At 30.3% G+C, this 19,217-nt stretch overlaps 1 protein-coding gene across 1 annotated transcript; it reads right to left on the reverse strand.

Moving 5' to 3' along the window:
• Positions 1-6,184: 6,184 nt before the first annotated feature.
• LOC141453572 (pyruvate kinase-like) lies at positions 6,185-18,812 on the reverse strand. The gene is made up of 9 exons (XM_074126958.1): positions 18,585-18,812; positions 17,130-17,268; positions 15,635-15,858; positions 13,552-13,735; positions 10,815-11,024; positions 9,458-9,639; positions 8,437-8,682; positions 7,189-7,411; positions 6,185-6,531 (listed from the first exon to the last, which is right to left on the reverse strand). Exons 1-9 carry the CDS (start codon positions 18,615-18,617, stop codon positions 6,302-6,304), a joined length of 1,671 nt encoding a protein of 556 aa, XP_073983059.1. The 5' UTR covers positions 18,618-18,812; the 3' UTR covers positions 6,185-6,301.
• Between the last annotated feature and the right edge of the window lie 405 nt (positions 18,813-19,217).

A 19,217-nucleotide genomic window follows, 5' to 3' on the forward strand; every position in this document is an offset into this window, starting at 1 on the left:
ATTCAAATATTTTAAAATATTCAGAAAAATGTCAGAAAACTTTGAAGTTACAAAATAGAATGTATGAGATCCGATATTAATAGAGAATATGTAAATATCGGATTGGTTTGATAGATTGTTGTTGTACGTCATTACAAACTGTACCAGAACACAACTACATTTTCTGTTTTCCAATAATGATTCAACTAGACATACGTTTTCTAAATAGAGGACAAGACATTTTGTTTCAAACCTTCAGTTTTTAACCGAAACAAATTTGCTTGACATTAATAACATAAAATACCAGCAATAAAATATGGAAATGAAAAAAGAAGGCATTCTTTAGAAACTACTAATTCGAAAAATTTAAATAATATACATATTTCTGAATTCAATTAAAACATCTAATTAGTTACTAAATGATAATTGATGAACAATTTTGCGAAAATTATTCAAGATAAACCAAAGGAATAACCATTTAATAGCTGATTATAATATCTTCCATTAAGGCCATCTTACGCTACAAACATTCTTGGATATCTGGAAGCAAAAATAGCAAAAATAGGAATTTCGGCATCTTTAACATATCATTGTTAGACCAAAAATGCTGGAGAGTATCCAGTGATTTCATCCGTCGTAGAATGCCTGCTTTGTATACATATATAAAAATATAATTGTTTATTAAGTATTTAACATAATTAATAAAGCAATTTCTTTCAAAATCTTTCATTCTAAAAGTAATTATGAGTTTCTATCCCGAAAAACAGAGCATCGTTTTTTCACTGACCCCATTGTAATATTCGGGTAGCTTATTTTATAATAAATCTACTATCAGATTTTTGTTTTAATAAAATCCTCAAAAGTTTTTTTTTTTTTTAGATTCAAACTGAAAGCGCCATTGGCAAGGAAAAACGGCAATGCTGACGATCAAATTGCTCTATTATAAATTTAAAAAGGGAGCCCGTATCAGCAATCAAATCTCAAATCTCCGCCCCTCAACTATTGAAATCATGCGTTCTGCCGGTGCTTTTCGATAGATTTTATGAAATGAAAGGTCAATAACCCTTCCCCCCCAAAAAAGTGAAAATTTCTATTGCTTACAATAAATAAACATAATGCGGATGAAAAGCGAGCTTAATATTTAATATGTATTAATCTAATCAAGAAAGCCTTTTTTTCTTTCTTATTTTTCCATTTCTTTTTTAAGAATGAGAAGTATATCTGATTGCATTAAGAATCACTAAAGCGACTATGAATTTAAATGAGCATTTTAGTATTGACTGAAATTCAGTTCTACAGTATCGCTTAACAGCACATTCTTTTTTACTAAAAAGCTTTTTTCAAATGAAAATTTTTGTCATTAACTTTTGTCCATTTTTATTCTTTTCTGAGTTACTATTATTTTAAGAGGTTTCCTAATTTGTACTGTTACATATTCTTATAAGATTTTTGGTTTACAGATGTAAACAATACAAAGTTACTTTGTAACTAAAGAGTTAGTTTTTTATTATTATTATGAAATCCAGTTAGTGTTTGAATTAACTTTGATTAATTTTGCCTAATACACTAGCACTAGAGAACTTCAGACTTACAAGGGCAATCGAAAAAATGTCAACCTTCGAATTTAAAGAACGGAGAAATCCACAGCTCATTTCTGGAAAGAAATTTTCATGATCATTAATTCAGAATATAGCAGTTGGATTAACTATTTAACTTAATGAGAACAATGACTGGCTCAGATGTTTTTTTTTTTTTGGACTTAAGATTGGTATTATTGAAGTTGGAGAGTAATCATCTAACACTTGATATCTCCTTAACAAAAACTTACAGTTTAAAAAGTTAAGTATAAGGGTTGATTAAACGCCAAAAGGTACACAAATCAGCAAGTACGCATCATTTCATTAATACTTCATTGATATCATTTAAGTAATTTTACTGCATTAATTTTAATTAATATTTCATCTAATATTTGAAAACAAATGTTTTAAATCTAAGATTTTGCAGATCATTTTTTACTCCACGCACACGGAATTTTGAATAAAAGAAGCTTTCCTGAGGAATAAATGCTTTAGGCATATTTGCAAGGAGAGTTGGAAGATTTAACAATTTAAGAGGTTATGAAATTTAGATCGCTAAGTTACAGTTGGGTCCAATGTGAATATAGCATACGAAGTTTCCTGCGACGTAGACCAATTTCTGTAAACCCTTTTTAAACCGATCGCTTTTCTTGCTCACACCAATAGTAAGAGAAAGTAAATCTGAAATTAGCAAAGTATTCATTAGAGTGGATTTCGCTTAAATGCTTTCTTGCAGCGAAATCTGTTGAAAAGTAAACCTTAAATCCTTATAAATAAAGGATGATTCTGAACACCATGAAAGAATTCAGAATATCAGATAACTTAGGTTTTGATCAGGTCTATCACGGATAGATAACTTGAAATTTAAAGATAAAATACCATTTGTAAAGTTACTCGCATGAATTTAGGTTCGAGTGTGAATGCTTCACGCTCACTAGAAGACTGTTCGTCAAGGAAGCACCATCAAAATGCTCTTTTCTACTTAAGGACTTGCAGAGATGTGAAACCTTGAAGTAATTTTTGAGCTCTGTGCGTTTTGAGTTTCTTACTGAACAACAAAAACTGTTGGTTATTTTGTGCTTGAATCTGTATTAGATTGTTACTTTAGCTCGCTATGTTTTGGAAGAGAAAGATATCTCCTAAAAAAATTTAAAATAAAATAAAATACGACTTCTTTTCTAAGATATTACAGCAACACTGCAATTCAAGCTAAACTTGCTGTAGAAAACAGCACTAAACCGTAACCTGGAGAATTAAACATAGAGCGTCCAAATATTTGATCCTTCATCCTGCCTAGTAACAATTTGTTGAAAGTATGTACCAATATGTTAGAGTGAGCACTTAGGTGAACACGTTTTCCTTTGTAATATATTTTTTTTTATTTATAAAATTCTTGTGCTTTGAAGATCACATCTAATATCATGTGGCACCGAATATCGTTTAATGTATTTTTTTCCATGTTTTTTATTATTATCATAATATTGAATATTAAATATTTTATTGAAAAAATACTTGCTTCAAAGAAAAAAATAAATAAAATATTCAATTACTCTTACAAGTTAAATGTAAGTATTTATGGAAAGATATCTTTTTTTAGATAAACATATTATTTGGCTACTCGTTTAAATATATATTTGCCAACACTACCTGTACTCTTAAAATCTGATTTCAACTTTCTCGTTTTTTTTCTTTTTTTTAGTTGTTTACTTTAAAGAGCAAACCCAGTAACTTACTAGATTAATTACCAGACCTAATACTGGTCGTAATTATCTACTAATCTATCATCTCTTCAATTTTAGATTTATATTTATCTCAACAAACAGATCGAACATTAATTAATCATCACACAATAACAGTTACAATCAATACCAACAAAATATTCTACTAATTGCCATAAAGACATTATCTTTGTAAATATAGAAGTACATATGTGTACAACAGAAATAATATGATGATCAAATAACATCAGGGCTGGTTAAACACTAACAAAACCAAAAAAGAAGGTTACCCACTTTTTTGAGTACTAAAATAGTAGTAAATTTAATATCAAACAAAAATAAAAATAATTTAGGAAAAGCGAGGATAGATTAAGATCGTGGTTATTGCTGAGGACTTTGTCACGGAGAATCTGGGTAGAGACCAGCTGCCTGCCCATAGATATTTCTCTTCAAAAGGGGCTGTCTTATGAATAGTGATGTCTGTAACGGAAGAACATGGCCAGGTAGCCGGCAATTTACTGAGAAAGATACAGGTGCCAAAGATTTTTTTTATCTAGATACGCTTTAATAAAATCATAATAAGAATCTTCGTTTGGCGCTAATAAACTCTGAATAGTCATTGAAGTTCAGTTCTAAGAAAAGGACACCCAGAAATCTGAGCCCTAAAGGCGTTCTGGGAACAAAGTATAGTTTGTACTTAAAGCTTAGTGGATACGAGAACAACGTTGGGCACACCAAGTAAGAATCGAGGGCATCGAATCCAAATCAGTTTGTTAGTCCTCCGCCAATACACCCGAGTGGGGAAACGCTTAAGGTATATTGGCAAGGTGGCAAAAGATTAGGAGAGCTGGGCTATAAGATGTTTGCTAGGACAAGAGACTGTGAAAAAGGGTGTATGAAAGAAATCCTTCATGTCGGTAGAGACAATCAATTATAATATGCTGCACAGAAAGATTTAACTTTCAACTATGAATATTCTTATTTAACTTTACACTAAGGGAATCTATTGATTTTCGGTAATCTCAGATTTGAGCCGGGATTTTTCTGTTAAATTTTCTTCTAGCAGGAAACTTCTGTAGTCCATTGAATAGAAATTATTATTTTTATTTTTTAATCCACTCAAAACAGCTGTTATGTAATTAAAGGTAATCGAATGTTTTATAAAAATGATTTACTACTACATTATTGATAATTTTAGCTTAAACCATCCTTGTGACCACTATAATTGTACCAGCGCTATTGTCTAGTAGAACAAAGCATAATTTAATAATAATCTACTCCGTTATATATGACAGTGGTATATTGTCGTTGTAATTTGCACATAATCGGTTGAAATCAATGAAATGGTGAAATGCGATTGATGGTTGTATTTTTAAGAGTTTTAAATTCATAATTTAGCAACACAGATGCGTAGTGTTTATAAAATTTTATGATAAATAATTACAATTAAGTTCCTTTATAATTTCAAGAACATTTAAGATAAATAATAATTTGAATAAATATAATGGTAGCACAGTTGTTCTAACTATATGTCCACATTAGGTGTTGGAACTGTAAAGAGTGAATTTTTAATTATACTGGCACTACATGTTGGGCCAACATCTAACGGTCAGTAGCAGCTGTTGCTTCAATAAAAAAATTAATTGATAAAGCAACATTAAATGCTTGTATATAGTGTGGAATATAACAGTTTAATTAGTGCACAAAAAAAAAAATTAGAATACTAAATTTTTCTACTGCCTTCCAGATTATATGCGAATATACCTTATATGAATATCATTTTAAAGGGCCATAATTCTACTCAGAAGTTAGGTGGTTATGGAAAGTTTTTTGCCTCCAAAATACTGTAATATAGAATTTTAGTTTGGGAAAAGTGATCTCAACCCCTGCACTGAGAAGAAATTTTTAGTCAAAATATCAAGGAATGAAAAAGATGCAACCAGAGAAACACAAAAAGCGACAAAATTCAATTACGTTTCATTTAATTGTACATTTTTTGAATAATTTATACAATGAGAATTTAACATTAGTGAAGAAATGCACACAAAAATTGAGCCACTATTCTAGAAATAAAAATGTAATCAAAATTGTAATTAGAGACTACTATATTTCTAGTAGTTTAAGTAAAGGATCAAAATTATTTCACTGCATCCAATTGCCAAGATCACTTACCCCAAACACAATAAATCATCGATTTTCTATTCATTGATCCTTCAGAGCCCGAAATCATTGTTTCAAATAGAAAGTTCCATATTTAAGTATGAATTAACATCTAATACAAAAAAAAAATGAAGGCATGTGCTTAACACTTCTGAAATCCATTCAATAAAGATTTGATTTAAATTCACCTTTTGATTAAGCCAATCTTGGTTTAAAACTTGAAATAGAATAGCAATGTTTTTTTTTTTTTTTGAAATTATGTGCTTGGGAAAACATTCAATTGTTCTGAAGGAAACGTTAATAAGTAACTTATCGTAGCAGTTTTACAAGGACCAATTTTCTGATTGAATTTCTGATATAAATTATTGGCATTTAATTGGCTAAACTGTGAAAAAAATATAAAGAGAGTTGGAATTCATTTTTAACTAATTGCTTCTGTAAAGTTGCACATCCAGTAAGCGTATTTGGAAGATCATTCTTCATACATTTAGCTTTTAAGATCTACTGTTCAAGCTTTGATGTATTCTATTCACTACAAGCAAGCGCAGAACATGCGGTATAAATATCTTTTTTATCTATCTGTTTGTAAGAAAAGACAGTGAATAGTGGAAGAACGCTTGAAGACGGTTATTTTTTCTAATTACAAAATACAAAATTGGGCTCTATATTACAATTAAACTATTAAGTTAGGCTTTTTTATATTCTTTTGTCATTAATTTAGGTGTAACAATTAAAAAATAACCTCAGAAATCAAATTCTTTTTTTTATTAATAGACAAAAATTTGAGCTCACTGCGAGAATAAGTGAACAAAAAATAAGAATACGTGTGAACAACAAAACAAACAAACAAAAAATCTGATAAGTATGCTATTCCATTTTATCAAATAACTGATCATCTAATGAAACTGGCAACACCCATGGTTCATCGATTGAAGCATAAACTATTCTAATGTTATTTGTAAATCCAGCTCCAGGTCTCCAGCTATTTACGAGTATCAAAGCATCTCCAGGTTTTATAATGTTTATTGCTTTTCCATAATCAATACCTTCTTGCATTCTCAAATCAACATCTTTAGACCAACATGGATGCGGTGGTGCTACAATAAAAATAAAAAAAATTTAAATTAAATTGCAAAACTTTTACGATTAATGGTTTTAATGTATTGTTTATATCTTTTAAATAAATGAATAAAATAAAATATCTTTGTTGCCTTAATTAAATTCTTTAAATTTCTAGCTTTAAGCTAACTGCGTTGTTTGGTCAGAATGCTATCCTATAACCCCAATTTTCTAATCGCTCAACATATTATAATAATTTTTTAATGAATTCAAGAGCAGAGAAATATTCCTTTTCCAAAATATGTGCAGAAAAGGGCTCTTTAGCAAATGGTTACAAAAAGGAACGTAAAGAAAATTAGGGTTGTAATAGACTTACTCAAGACTATAGACTTATATTAAATGAAGTAATTAATGAAAGTAACCAAAAGGTGGAAGAAAGACACTAAAGTTATTTTGTATTAAATAACAAAAATCTGAAATATAATGGACTTGTATTAACAGTTGGATTAACCATTTTCAATGTTACTTTTAATTTAGTTTCAAACACTTTGAAAACTTACCATTTCTTCGTGCTTAGTAGCGTTTCAGACCAAGAATCTATTTCACATTCTGACACCCGTTTACCACTTAATTAGGAGCAGAAGAAAAATCAATTGTATGTTCTATTAAGGCTAAACTCAAAGTTAATTACTTACACAAGACATGCACAGGTAAAACACTTTTATATAGATTCATTTTTCTAGCTACAGCACCATATCTGGTGACTGCAAAAACTGGACACCTAGGTCTATATCTGGCTATAAGTATAGCAGACTTTCCTGAAGTTGTCACAACAATTATTCCACTTGCGTGTGCTTTTAATGAAGATTCAACTGCGGCCATACAAATCGCATGTGCTGGATCGACTGGAGGTGCAGCCTGAGTTAAAACCAAAAAAAATAACTAAGAATTATTTAGAATTTAATACCTGACCGGGTACTGATGACAAAAATTGGTTTCATTTCTTGGAGCTTCTTACAGCTCACTGTTCGGTGAAAAAAGTGTTGTTTTTGTTACCATGCATGTGAAAAAATTTAATTTTGTACATTTAAAATTTAAATAAAAACTTCTTCTAATAGACAAAATTAATATTCATTTTCAGAATAAAATTAAAATCTATTGTGAGACAAACGACTTTCTTTTGACAAGATTTTGGAGAAAATGAAGCATCTGGTACCTGAATCCTTCTTCACAATAATCTCTTTATCACTAAAACTGTCTGCTAGGACAGTTGTATAAGGTTTGATCGTCAAAAAGTTAAATCCACTAAATCACTAATGTTAACGTAGTAAGCATAATTGCACAACCCTGTAAAAGGGAAAAATCACAGGAAAAGGCAAATAATATTTTCAGAAAATTTGCACTTTTTGTCAAATTGGGAATTTTTTGTATTTAATTTAATCCAGGCTAATATTATGTAAGTGATAAGACAAAGATTTCACTTAAATGCCGTTATAGTGGGCAGCTTTACCCCAGAAATGGTCTAAAATGTATTTTCCTTGAAAAATAAAAAGAAAATGCGAATGAAAGTCGGACTTAAATTCATGTAATTAGTTCTTGAAGCTTAAAAAACTTGGATCCTCTTTCAGGAACAAAAATCTAAAAACTGAAAAATCAATTAAGTATAAAGTTCCCTGGGTTAACTGATTTTTCTCAAAACGTTATTTGCTAAGTTTTACTTTTTAAAAATAAATTTTTAATTTGAAGTTCTACGATTTACCATGTTTGAGAAATGGAGAATACAAACAGTAAGTACAGTAAAGCAATATAAATAGTATAGTCAAACAAATTTCTTAAAACCACTTTTCAGCATTCAGTTGGACTTCAGAGTCATAATTAAAAATCTATTGTACTTACCTCGGTCCAGCGGTTAATAAAAAGTAGAAATGCTTAAAAGCACTTACCGCATTTGTAAGTGTGCTATAAATATCTGATTGCCAGATTTGAGATTCAGCTTCCCTACAAAGTTGTGACAATGTTTGGACCACAACTCCTGGATGGTCACCAATAGCTGTTTCTTCCTCTAATATTAAGCCGTCCACACCTTCAATAACAGCGTTTATCACATCCGTTGCTTCAGCAAAGGTTGGACAATTTTCATGTATCATGGAGTTCAAGTATTCTGTTACAGCGTACACTGGTTTTCCAGCCTAAAATCAATTATAAATAATATAATCTTTAGAAACAACTAAAGTTATGGAAGAAAACAAAAATAGATTAATCCAGCAGAGATGATTTCTCCAAAACCCGTTCTTGACAGTTTGCATTATTTGATCGTAAATGCCTTTTTGCTCACGCGTTAGTTCAAAAATATTTAATTGCACATAAGACAAAAGATCACCCGATTAGTAATTTATTTCACGACGCTATTCTACATCGAACGAAGCAGCAGCAGATCGAATCGATGATGGCATTCCCAATTAATTACGAACTTTGTCCGTGATTTCTAAGCCCAAATTTTCAATCATTATCAACGCTTCGTTGTAGATTTCTGCTGTGAAATCCATGCTCATATTCTGTTATATGCTGAATCCTTGAGTATTCGACAGAAAATATTTTCAGCCATGTGCGATTTATATTCAACTCTGTTGAAGATGAAGGAGAGCAGGGGGTCAATATGATTGCAAACAATGCATGAATTTGTTTTGGATATGACGTGTATTGTAAGCATCATAAATGCATACATCCCAGTGTCGGTCGTTCTCCAATAAATTCAAAACTTGATGTACGCTGCGGAAAGTGAAATGTGTAATAGTTATATAAAAGAAAACAAGCGTCGAATGCAACTTTCGAAATTTCAATGCAATCAGTGAAGAACTTTTGTAGATTTAAGATTTTGAACAAAGTAACAATTACATTTTTACATGGTACTTTCCCAATAATGATTTAATGAAAGTTAATGTAGATACATAGAATTCTACATACCTTGTTGGCTCTTGCAACCATACTTTTTTGAGCCTGCATGACTTTTTCAGTTGATAGTTCAACGCTTAGACGTCCTCGGTTCACTATCAACCCATCCGACGCTCTCAGTATATCATTGAAAAAGTCATAAGCTTGCCGGCTGTCCACTTTCGGGATGAGTGCTATATGTCTTCCTCGATCTCCTATCAAATTAACCAACATTGTTTACAAAAAAAGAATGACAAATACCTTTAATACTGCCAGGAGTACTAGTACACAGTAGGTAGAACCAATTTTTGTTTAGTTAAAACTTAAGAAAATGGCATTAAGATTAAATAAAAGAATTATTTCATCAAAATACTTTTGAAGGAAAATTTAAACTTGATTTCTAAATTTCATCTGCAATAAATGGGTAATGGAAACCAGTATTTCCCTTAGAACCTTCCCTACCAACCATTCTGAACGTCACTTTTGACTGCTAGTTTGGTTCTATCTTGTTGTAAAATACAAAAGCTTTCTAATCAGAACTCAAGTTTATTCATATAATGGAAACATAAATTTCAATATTCAGTATATTTTGAATGATTAAACGTTTGTAAAATGTTTTTCACTAGTCCTTTTTTTTTCTAAATACCCAGCAATTCTTAGTGTACGGTCTTTGAAACGAGAGAGAAAACACACGTTTTACTCATCAATATAAAAACGAAAATCTAGAAAAAAGGGAGAAATGACTAAGTGTACTGCCCGTAATCAACAAATTTTTCATCTATATTGTAAATTTAAGCCACGGAAAACCCCAAAATTGATGAAAAATGGAGTTAGAAGTAACTAGAGAAAGAAGAAATAGTGTATTTATTGAAGTAATAAGCAAGAATTGGGAAACCTAAAATACGAGACCAATGGATGGTCTAAGCGAAAACGCTAAAGCCATGCTTAAATAATGCAATCGAGAAGCTTTTACAAGCAAACCGGAAAGACTGGCAAAGGCGAAACGGAATGAAGAAGTTGCAGGCTCCTTTTATGGACTCTAATGCCAATGAAGAGCTCACAATAAGTGATCTTACCATTTTTTATAATTACAATTCGTCCCACTTCTTCAAGTAACTAAAAAAAAATAGTACACTAGGATTTGAAACCAGAGAAAAAATAATGTGTATAGACCACAGATTACTGAACTAACTTAAGTTCGATTTTTGGATCTAATTGTATCTAACTGCACCTCCAAATTCCTGAAAATGAAAATTATTTGCATCGGATATCTTCTTCTGAGTGCTTTCACATGTATCTATATCTATATAAAAGGTCTATTTAATAATTGATTTTAAAAGTTTAATTTGGATAGAACAAAATATTCACATATAAAAATAAAATTACTTACCAAGAATATCTCTAACCTCATCAACAGAAGAACCAGTTCTAACCATTGGTATAATAATTGCATCCACTTCAGCATCCAAAGCGAAATTAAGATCTTCAACATCTTTTTCAGTAATGGCAGAAAGATTTAATGGTACTCCAAGAACCGTTAGTTCAGTGTGTGGTGGTAAATTGCCACCAGTTACTATTTCACAGACGATATCGTTATCAACTGCAATAAAAAAAAAGAGTAAATATTGTTAAGTAAAAATAACATTGAAAAAATTATTATTTACTATCTACATTTTCTATATGCCTAAAGCAACGACAAAATTTGTAAGCAATTCTGATTGCTTAGAAAAATGCGGACGCGTTAATTTCGCAGAGTGGCAGAAAATAAATTAGTTTTAGATAACATTAAGAATGTAAGACCTTCACACTAATGTAATTTAAGAGGCAATGAAGGTCCTTAAAAGAAACCTTTAACATTTGTCAAGGAACCGAAGAAGACCATTGGTTTTAGTCATAGAATAAAAGAAGAGATAGCTCAGCAGGATCTCATGCTGCTTCACCCAAGAGCTTGAAAAAGACTTAAAAAAATATTTAAGATTTAAAATAAAATATATAGATAAAGAAACAGCTTAAAAAACTATTCTTAAAGTTATGACAAGTTAGATTTGTTTTTATATCAAATCAGCTAGTTTAGCAAGTGCTGATTAGCTATACAATTTTATCTAGCAATGTAAACCGAGAGAAACTAATAGAGAAGGGCATAATTTTGTAGCTTCGAGAAATGTTTCCTCACTTTGTTAAAGCAGACAAAAATTTGCAGTTTCTTTACCAGTTTTTACAAACCAATTAAACATTTTACTGAATAAAGTTTAACCGCCTTAAAAAAATAGTATTTACAAAAATGACAATAATTATTGATAGAATGAAAAAAGGATTAAGTTTACTGAAAACCTCTAAAGTTAGCTGCATGTTCTGAATGTCATTTGATAAAAAAGGGGAAGTATGAGAGAAGCGAAAGTCTAATGAAATTGTACAAACCTAAATGAAGTTAGAATAACACCTCCTCAAACAATGTAGGAAATTTATAGGTTAAGTGACATATGGACTTGAATTGTACGGCTCCAATCCTAAACCGCTACCAATCCCTCCAATCGAAAATCCTTCACACCATTGTTAACGCACATTTCTACGTCACCCTTACTTAAAAATCCCTTTTGTTCTTGACTCAGTCAATTTCAGCCCAAACTTTGTTTTCAACACTTCAACCCATTCAAACCTAACCTTTCCTAAACTACTCTTCCCTCGAATCCCTTCCGCATTGCATGACAGGGCATCCTTCACATTCACTTCATTCGTACACCTGAGTTAGCCGACTCATGATGGTTAACGTTGGATGACCCTCATTCAATTCTTTGAATTTGGTTTGTTTATATAGGGTGAACCAGTAAGTAATGTCCATAGGCCGACTGTGTGTAGTACATCTAAAGTGGAGTTCAATAACGTATTGGCCAACTTCATATTTTCCACTGTTCTTGAGTGACGTCACTTTAATTTTTTTTTTCTAAAATCATTACTTTTTTGCAATAAAAATATTATTACACAAACAGTTTTAGTCAGAATTCGATTCTGATGAAACGGTTAGAAAACAGATAAATTTTCTAATAATTGACACCATTTTGAAGCATAAATTATACTCCAAACAGCCTCAATCTTCCTCCGAATACTGGAAAAATAAAAGTACTCGAAATTTTTAAGAAAACTCATTTGGCCCTTATGTAATCATTATCAGACCAAGGTGCTAGCACTTTTTATAAAAGTTTCCTTGTCTAATGTGGGCTTTCAAACGGTATACCATTTTCCAGGATTTCTTTTATCTTCGTATGAGAAATTACGTTTCTTTTGCAAGAAAACGTGTTCACCAGCACTCAACAGTTTATTAAGTTGTTTAATTCATTAAAAACTCTTTTAGATGGACCAGTAGTCAATTTTTAAAGTAGATTGTCTTAAAATAAGGAAGTCAAAGGTTAGAAATTGCACTTTAAACATTTACTTCTGATCTCACTGAAATATTTGGAAAAAAGTGAGGAAATATTTTAAATCTTAAGTACTTAAACAAAAATTCATATGGTTGTGAGCAACAACAGTTTTTTGCAGCACAAAACCATGAATTGTTATCGATAACATTTTTAATAGCTTTATTTTATTTGACGGTAGTTTAATCCTAAATATTAATAGTTTATGGTCACTAAAAGATAATACAAATTGAAAATAAAGGGAGTTAAAATTGAAAAAGATTGAAATATGCTCTAGTTCCAAAAAGCTTTTTTTCATCGAGTCCAGCAAAATTTAGGTTCCACAACTGCTTTAAAATGAACAAGTTTTACCTATTACTTTAGTAAACACTTGAAAATACATGTTCAAAGAAATCATTAATTACAAAATATAAATTCAGACAAGCCTTCAACTGATTTGAACATTTCCTTGTCTTTTTACCTTTAATAAGAAAATGTGTTGATTTTTTTCCAAAAGAAGTTGTGTGTTGAATCTGTCTTTTGGTGGAAATTTTTTTTGAAAAAAGGTAATAGAAATTTAATAATCATTACTAAAATGAGCCAAATTCAAAATGTCACCTACGCTGAAGAAAATGTAAGAACCATTTTTACAACAAAATAAAGTTTAAAAAAAAAAATCGAAACTAGAAAATAATAAAAGGCCTAAACATTAAGAAAATAAAATCATTTAAGTACCTACGCCTCGAACTTGTAGTTCTATTCTTCCATAATGTAAATATAACTTGTCCTTAGGTTGTAGAATTGATGGAAGTTCATCATAATCAACATATATCCTTTCATTAGTGCCGCAGTCATCGTAGGCCCTACTTGCAGATAACATAATCACCTCACCAGCTTTTAGGTTTAGTTTTTCAACATTCTAAAATAAATTTAAAAAAAGGTAAACGCATTAATAATTTTAAAAATCCATCTGTGTTTACCTAATAGATAAAACTAAGATATTATTAATGATAATGAAAATATTAATGTCAAATTATTGCATTAATAATGTTTTAAAATCCTAGTACTGAAACCTCCTTGGCCATTTTCTCGTTCTAAGACCAAAAAAAAAGTGCAAAATAAAGTGCTAGATCTTAATTTAGTTGCTTTAAATATTAAAATTAAATATTTCATGTTAGGATTTACATTTTCGCTTTTTATTTTACTCCCGGTTGTGGAATTAACATCAGATTCAGAATTTTAGTTCAATCTTCCTTTATAATATGTAGGTACATTATCTCAAAAGGTCCTCTAGTAGAAAGATCGCCCTATCCTCACACACCACATTAATACATTTTCTGGGGAAATTATTCCATAACAAAAGTAATCAACCACCATGAGTACTTAGTGATCGTTCGGAGCCATTTTAGAGAAAACCTTAAAAACAAAAAATCAGTAAAGTTCTACTTTCGATTGAGGGATTCTGGCCACTCGATTGCAGCCACGCCTCCTAGTAAGACTCACTTTGAATATCAAGTTACAGCTTCCTGAGATATTTAGTCTTACATACAGCCAGCCAGTCGCACATATATGATGACTATTTTCCAGAAACCCTTTTTTAAACTAGACTAAAAAGCCCCCAAAACAGATATTTCAGTTCAAAAATCTAAATCGAAAATTCTACTTGAACGCAGCATTTTCCTTCCCCAAAAATGGATGCTACAAAAGCAAAGAATATCACAGATATCTGCAGGAACACAACATTTTATATCGATTATAAAACTTCTTTAAAAGTACAATATTAAAAGAACTATATTAAATTATAATTAAATGAATTATTATTACAAATTAAATAATTGTTATTAATTTAGTTAATAACTGTATGATTTGTCACTCGTATTCTTTTGTAGCAAAAAATTCCTAATTTAAAAAAAATTGGGTAATACTTTCATCTGTCGAAAGTAATAGAACTTAATAAGAAAAATGGAAAATACAGATCTTCCAATTCAATACGGGCCAAAGAGGGCCGTGGTGTGCCCATATATGGAGGTGGTAGGCGTGGTGTGACATATGTATGTGACACCTACAGGAGGTAGGCGTGGTTAACTAGACCTCGTTTCTGATTGGCCCTTCAAAGAACCTACTTTTCACACTTCCCTTCTTCACTGTGATTGGTTAGTTCTTTATTGATTATTATTTATATGAAAAATTGAAGTTTAATTTTTTTTACAAATTTTTCCTCCGTAGGTATTTAATAAAGTATCAAATTATGCAATAAAAAAAAAATTTCTCAGTAAAAACATCAAAATGAAAGATTTTTCTTGCTTATAGTCTTGCTTTCTATAATAATAATGTAAGGGTAAAAAGAAAATTGGAAATAATGGTTATTTTCTTGCGAAGTAGGTAAAAGAAAAATTATGGGTCATGTTCACCTACTGTTATAAATAACTGTATTAATTTAGTTAATAGTTTATCAACTGTGTGATTTGTCAGTCACACATTCCGCCATTTAGTATGCTTATTTGCATAGAGCTGTTGTTATTTACCGATTTTTAAAGATTGAATGATTGTTGATCTTGCTTCCATAACCAATCGTATGGTCAAATGAGTATTTGACAAAATAGATTGATTTTTAGAATAAAAACAATTGCAATTTACCCAAGTTACCTGCAGATTTACCCGTTTCTATTACTTTGCCATCATTTACTAAGGTGAGAAAACATTTTACTAGTATTAACTCTAGATATCTAATGAAAAATTTGATTATTCCGCTAAACTTAATATTTGTATACTTTAAATGATTATTAAACTTCGTTAAAGAAAAAATTTCAAAGTTTACATTATGAAAAGCTCCAATTGATATAACTGTTCCTTTGAGTTCTATAGCAATGGCCACAGTGCACACTTTTCTTATTTTCTTGCTGTATTCGAGCACACCGCTTCTAAATTTCTTTATTAAAATAGCTTGATCACTTGCTGTTGTATAATTCATGTCAAATCTGGCCACTTTCATTCCAAAAGAAATCATTTCGCCAATTAATTCTGGATCACTGTTTTTTTCAGCTAACAAACAGAACAAAAAAATTAATAAATGCAATCTTGAGCTTTTAGAATACTGTGGATGAGACACAGAATTCATAATTAAAAAAATAATTATTATTATTTACAAGTATTTATGTACTTAATGAACTAAGAATTACATGAATTATGAATTACTTATTACGATATAAATTAATACATAAATTGTATTAGATGTATATTGCAAACCTTTTTCTTTTTGAGCGTATTATTCACATTATCAGCAAAATACCAAACCTCAGTTCAACCTTATTCTAGATTTCTTCTGTTTACTTATTTTGTTAATTACTCTTTCAACCACAAGGTGTTTTGAGTTCTAATTTTCATGAAGTGAATTATCAAAACTTTTATTCCAAGCATAAATTATTATTATTATTGTAAGAAGCGAAAATGAGTGCTTTTCAACTTTGATTAAGGTAAACAGTGTCTATCTCCATATGAGTCAACATAAAACTTTCATTTTAACAGTAAACTAATAAAGTGCTGCTATCTTTTATAAGCTAAGTGTTTCTCTCATAAAGTCTCTACATAGTTTGCCTTTTTAGATAATGGATGACTGACACAATAAAAAGAAAGTAAGTTCATTTTTGTAAATTTAACTCTATTTAGAAATGTTTGCATTATTTAAACAACAAAAATTTCACTAAAATCCAATGAAATAACAAAATAGTGACAATTTACTCATTTAAGTTGCATCATAATAATGTGATTCTTCAAATATTCTTTTAAATCAGAGAAATTATTTGTAGATAAAGCTTCAAACATGCGAAACTACCTAAATCTAAATAGGTTTTTATTAATTTGTACTTTACGGAATTAAATAAATAAATAAAATAGTATGAAAATTAATTTGTCAAAAAACCTTTTAAAGCTATATAATGACCGTATCTCACAATTTTTTTATTCTAAAAATTTGTTAAATCAAATTTTTAAAAACCCATTTTTTAAAGTAAAAACATTGCATGGAAGTAATTTTAATCGAAATCTGAGATATGTCAAAAAGGAATTTCTGTCTATTTTGTGTGGTTTTGTTGCTCTTGATTTCTCACATATCTTGATGTATTCTCACATACACCCTCTCTCTTTTTCTTTCTTTATCAGTCGCTCTCTGTTTTTTTTTTACTCATCATTCATATAAAGAACTATAAAATGAAATATATACGAGCAATTCTTTGACCATTATTGTTTTTGCATTAACCGTAAGTAGCGCTGCTAGTCGTTGATGTTTAATTGTAACAATATTATTTATAACTCACTTATTGTACAAATGATAGTACTGAGAGCAATCGGTGACATAGGTGAATCCACATCAAGCGAAGCATTATGATCTAAAAGACGCTCTTTGAATGCAGCTTTATCCTGCATCTTCAGCGGCTTATGGGGCTCTGGCTTGTGCTGCATTAATGAACACATATAATTATTGTAAACTGTTATTTGTTACTGTTAACTGTTATTGTAAATAATCTTATTCTTTTCTCTTTTATCTTGAATTCAGGTTTTCATTTTGACAAATTAAGTCAAGACAAAGTTGACTACAAATTAACGAAATAAAACTGGTTGTGAAATACTCAATTGTTTTCCGCTTAAAGCAAGTCACAGTTTTTAAAGAAAAATAAATCTTAGGAAAGTTTTCAAGAATTCTGCAAAGAACACAAATATTTTTTGAACTCACAACTTGAAAAAGATAGAAGTGGCTAACAAAACGGAGGAATAATTTAACATAATAATATTAACAAATCACAACATGAGAAAAAACGAGAACATTAAAAGATGCTAGGAGTAAAACACATTCAAAGATTAAACTCTTACACAGTGAGGAGATACGACAAAAAAATACGAAATGGCAGTGCTCTGCTAGCATATTTTGCCACAATTCACATTGAACAAATTGAATATGTACTAATTCAAAATCAGAAACGACCGCTTTGCCAGGTACTTCTGACAATACTGCCAGAAAATTCAAAGTGCACATGAATAAATCTCTAATTTCTTCCTTCCAAAGGAACATAATTTGGGATGAGTGCTTTATGGGGCTCAACAGCATATTCTGCGTACCTTTTTTTAAAAGTCCTTTCGTTGCTTATTTCTTGATTAAAAAAAAAAGGTGCCAAATATTTTATTTACTATTAAAAAATAATTTTCAATTTTATTGTCTTGGCTACAACGGATTGCCTTTTGCCTTCCCTTGAAGAAACGTACATCATTATTTGCTGGGTGTTAGGATCCCATATCAAGTATATCAGTCAATGGATGCAAGCTAAACTAGAATTCTTGTTTAAAACAGAAAATAATTTAGTAAAAATCTTGATTTTCCATTTTATCCAGGTCATGGTTGACTGAGTCAGCAAGTGCAAGAGGGTAACGTAAGTAAAGTCGAAACATCAAATCCAAACTGATTAAATTATCACTGATGATGCTTGAAAGTCCGAAATTGGACAGAGTTACAATAAAAATTCGTGTTACGAAGAGTAAAATCAAAGATATGATCGATTGGACCTAACCATATTTTCAAATATTTATTTATTGGTCCTAGATTGTATAATACATAAAATCCAGTGAACCTCATACTGAAAATAAAAAAGTGGACTTATACATCTGTAGGAAGGTAAACAACAGTTGTCTACTGTATGCTATATTAAATTTTTAATTTTTTTACCAATATTTTGAACTGCAAAAATCATTTTTTGTTAAAAAAAAACTTGTATACTTACCCAGGGCATAACTGAGACCGGTTTAACAGGCATGTTGGAATGATAAATGATATAAAATACACTAAAATTTTGATTGAAAGAGTTATCAGGAGAGGGTTGTGTTCGCTGTGTCTAGGTAGATCGCCAAGTCGTAAATCTCTGTTCGCACAAGAATTTATAGGATCAAATGAGTACAAAAAAAAAAAAAAAATTAAATAAAAAATTAAAATTAAAGTATTGCCATAAAATTTAATTAATCATATGTTTCTACCTTTTTATGAAAATCACATATGTACACTATTTTTTTTAATGTAATAATAAAACTGATTAGGAACATGAGTTTTTCAAAATCCACAGAAATGCCAGCAAGCAACACTTATTCTCCTGACCTACGGGTCTTCTTCAACAGTAAACCTCTACCTTGCACAGACCTGCTTTGCTATCTTAGATTCTTCACAGATAATCTCGCCACATTTGGAACCCTCACACAAGACTTAAAAGGCAAGTAAGGACAACAAACTTCTTGACAGTCGCTCCAAATTGCCTGTAGAACTTGAAACGATTAGTATACAATACTAGCTTCAAAGCTATATGCTTCAAACTTCGTACTTACGGAATAGAGATGTGATGTTCTGCCAAACCTACAAATATATG

The sequence above is a fragment of the Rhodnius prolixus genome, unplaced genomic scaffold (genome assembly GCF_049639745.1).
Source record: "Rhodnius prolixus isolate KJV_2025 unplaced genomic scaffold, Rpr scaffold_3, whole genome shotgun sequence".
NCBI classification, from domain to species: domain Eukaryota; kingdom Metazoa; phylum Arthropoda; class Insecta; order Hemiptera; family Reduviidae; genus Rhodnius; species Rhodnius prolixus.

Bases quoted from the DNA above. Each gene is read 5' to 3' on its own strand.
- LOC141453572 (XM_074126958.1), bottom strand. From the start codon at position 18,617: ATGCCTGTTAAACCGGTCTCAGTTATGCCCTGG. The intron at 13,736-15,634 runs GTAAACTTTGAA...AATTTATTTTAG, and splicing joins CAATTGGAGCTTTTCATAAT to AATGTTGAAAAACTAAACCT. The intron at 9,640-10,814 runs GTAAGTAATTTT...TTAATTTGATAG, and splicing joins TGAGGTTAGAGATATTCTTG to GAGATCGAGGAAGACATATA.